Genomic DNA, 2907 nt, shown 5'->3' with positions numbered 1-2907 from the left:
TTTTCCTTGTATGGAAGAGCTCTAATCCAGGGCCTAGTGCCACTGTAGGAAGGACTGGGTAAACCTATTCGTGGGTATGAAGAACATTCTCTCTCTTTCTCAGGTAACTGAGGCCTGTGATCATCTTCTCTTAGTGGTGCTGTGAGTAGTGTCAGGGAAGGAGGCCAATAGAAGTTTTTTATGTGTGTCGCTAATGGGTTTCAGCCCGGGCTTCACCCTCCTTGGCAATCAGTGAGAAGACTGTCTTAGAAGGTGAACGACATGTTCAGAGCTGGTTTGAACCAATATCCCACTTGAACTGGGTGCCCAGAAGCTAGGAGAGCCAGGCTTCCAGAAAGGAGCATCTGATTTCCCAAACGAACACAGGAGACCCATTAAAGATGGTCATGAAGAATGACCGAAATATCCCACACTCATAATTAGGTCACGAAGCCTCACAATATAGGGCTGTAGACCCTATGTTTGAAATCAGGGTGGTTTCCAGTTAGTCGGAATTTACACATTCATTGTGAAAGACGTTTAGAGTCCAGAGCCCTAATTATTAATAGGCAAGCAAGAAGGAACCATGTCTCCCCCAGCCCTTCCCAAATCAAGCCTTGGGGAGAGCTCACACTGTACGCAGGCATCGTTGCCACCTGGGGCGCGCAGAAGCCGGCTCTGATCTCGCCCCGCCTCCCCGCCCCCCCAGACCCCAACAGCCACCTGGTCCTCAAGGAGCAGTGGGACACACAACTTCCACATCTTTATTGAGCCTGAGGCCTCTACCCAGGCCTCAGGGCCGTTCATAGCCGGTGGGCAGAGGGTTGACATGGGGATTGTGGAAAAGAGTGTGGTTTCCGTCTCCCCAGGAGTAGGGCTGTGGAGAAAAGAAGGGAGAGCGAGTGGTCAGCCCCAGGCCCCTGCACCCCCACCTGCTCCCGCCCATTGCCAAAGCTTTGGCCCGCATACCTTGGTGCGGATGCGGAGATGGTGATAGGGGATGAATTCGGGGCGCTCGTGGTGGCCCGCGTGGAGCCAGCAGTTGACAGTGCATAGCGCCACACTCGGCAGCGCCAGCACGAAGGTCAGGAAGCGCCAGGTGCCGGCTGTAAGGGGCACGGGCAGGGGTGAGAGAGACGCCGAGATGGCTTCAGGAGGACTGGGGGTAGGGAACTAGCCAGCGGGGGTGTCGCAAGGTCAAGAAGCCTGTCCCTGCTCACCTCCTGCCCCTCCGTGGTCTCCCTTGGCTGCACTCGCCAAGCCCCGACTCAACAACTTCAGAGGCAGGGCCATCGCGGTGACAGAAGCTAGGAGCGACAGCACTGTCCTTGCACTCTCCTTCACTAAGGCCTAAGTTGTCCTCCCCTCTTTTGGGGGCCAATCACCTGTTGAGACAGGGCAGCTATTTTTAGGAGTTTTCTATATTTAAAATGAAGCCTGATAGGCTGAGGTCCTTCTCTCCAGACAGCTGCTGTACTGTGCCTTTTATTTTGGTAAGGGGACATTTAAAATACAATATGACATTCTTTTTATAGTTGCAAGGAACTATTTTGTTTGGGACTAACTTGTAGTCCCAAGTGGCTGGCACAGAGCAGGCCTTTAATAAATATGTGTAGAATGAATTGTGTCCTTTTGAATTTCAGTTTTTTTTAATCTGTATAATGTATAATAATGTGTACTTTAAATTTATGAAGTTTGCATGAAGTAACATAGGATAGCCCTGACTGGTGTGGCTCGGTGGGTTGACTGTTGTAGTCCTGCAAACCAAAAGGTTAAATGCCCCATTCCAGGTCAGGGCACATGCCTGGGTTGCAGGCCAGGTCCCCAGCTGGGGGTCTGTGAGAGGCAACCAATTTGATGTTTCTCTCCCCCTCTTTCTCCCTCCTTTCCCCTCTTTATAATAATAAATAAAATCTTAAAATAAACAAACAAACAAATAAATAAAGTAACATAGAATATACCAGTTTAGAGTCTAGCATATAACAGTAGCTCAAGATATGTATTAGTCATGGTTCTTTGCAAAGAATAGAACCCACTCTAGTTTTTAAAAGAGAAGCAACTGAGAATCTTAGGTAGCTCACAGTATCTCTGGTACGGCCAGAGAGGCCTGCAACATGCACAGTCAGATACAACCATTCCCTGTGCCAGCTGCAGCGAGACACCACCACACTTCACACTGCTGGACACTGGGTGCCAAAAACATCATCAGTGCTGCCCGGACAACCGGATTCTCCCCCCTCTTGAAAATGAAATCTTTGTGAAGCTTGTCTCCTTGATCTGCTGTCTTCTGAATCAGAGAGTCATGTGGGCCCCAACTGGCAACACCTAGGCCACCGCGTATGCTCCAGTTTCAAGAAAGTCTATATAATCGAGTTTGGGCTTCTCCCTCAGGAAGGGAGGAATTGTATCTTGAAGAAAATCCCAAATATAATAAGAGTGCTCAAAATGTGCTGGGCACCCGCAAATTTGACAAGTGTCCACTGCAAGTATGTTATTTCAATCTGAAAAATCTGACTTCTTGAAAGAAAAAGAAGCAACCTGAGGCAGGCCTGAATGAACCTTTTCTCTGAGCAGATCACTGGAAAGCTGCAGGACACGGCCGGGCTGGCGTCTGCCTTGGTCTCTGCCCTGCTCTCAGCACCTGCAGCTGGCATGAAGCAGGGGTTCCACAAATCCGCATTCAATTAATGCTCGAACCATGTTACTTTCACTAACCATATAGAAATGTCTTTTCAGAACTATAATCCAACAGGATGCTTCCAGCCTCAAGCAAAACCTTGTATACCTAATATGAGTATACAAAAGAAAAAGGGATTGTATATACCTAATCCAAACATATAGAAGAAAAACAAGGAGGGTACATTTTCAAAGGAAGTTTAAACTGAACTTAGCTTCTAGTTAATGTTCTTAGGCTTTTTTCTTTTTTAG

The 2907-nt window shown here is 48.2% G+C and overlaps 1 protein-coding gene across 1 annotated transcript; it reads right to left on the bottom strand.

Moving 5' to 3' along the window:
• Positions 1-729: 729 nt before the first annotated feature.
• On the bottom strand, positions 730-1272 carry LOC119038030 (cytochrome c oxidase subunit 6A2, mitochondrial). The gene is made up of 3 exons (XM_037130439.2): positions 1200-1272; positions 949-1085; positions 730-856 (listed from the first exon to the last, which is right to left on the bottom strand). The coding sequence occupies exons 1-3, from the start codon at positions 1270-1272 to the stop codon at positions 773-775; spliced, it is 294 nt and encodes a 97-aa protein (XP_036986334.1). The 3' UTR covers positions 730-772.
• Positions 1273-2907: the final 1635 nt, after the last annotated feature.

This window comes from Artibeus jamaicensis, unplaced genomic scaffold (genome assembly GCF_021234435.1).
Source record: "Artibeus jamaicensis isolate MK-2021 breed Jamaican fruit bat unplaced genomic scaffold, CSHL_Jam_final contig_700, whole genome shotgun sequence".
Lineage (NCBI taxonomy): Eukaryota > Metazoa > Chordata > Mammalia > Chiroptera > Phyllostomidae > Artibeus > Artibeus jamaicensis.
The sequence above is the reverse complement of the archived record's forward strand: the minus strand, read 5'-3'. Positions and strand labels throughout refer to the sequence as shown.

Excerpts from the sequence above, each read along its gene's own strand:
- LOC119038030 (XM_037130439.2), bottom strand. The coding sequence starts at position 1,272 with ATGGCCCTGCCTCTGAAGTTGTTGAGTCGGGGCTTGGCGAGTGCAGCC. Across the intron at positions 1,086-1,199 it reads AGACCACGGAGGGGCAGGAG|CCGGCACCTGGCGCTTCCTG; the intron begins GTGAGCAGGGAC and ends TGCCCCTTACAG. Across the intron at positions 857-948 it reads ATCTCCGCATCCGCACCAAG|CCCTACTCCTGGGGAGACGG; the intron begins GTATGCGGGCCA and ends TTTTCTCCACAG.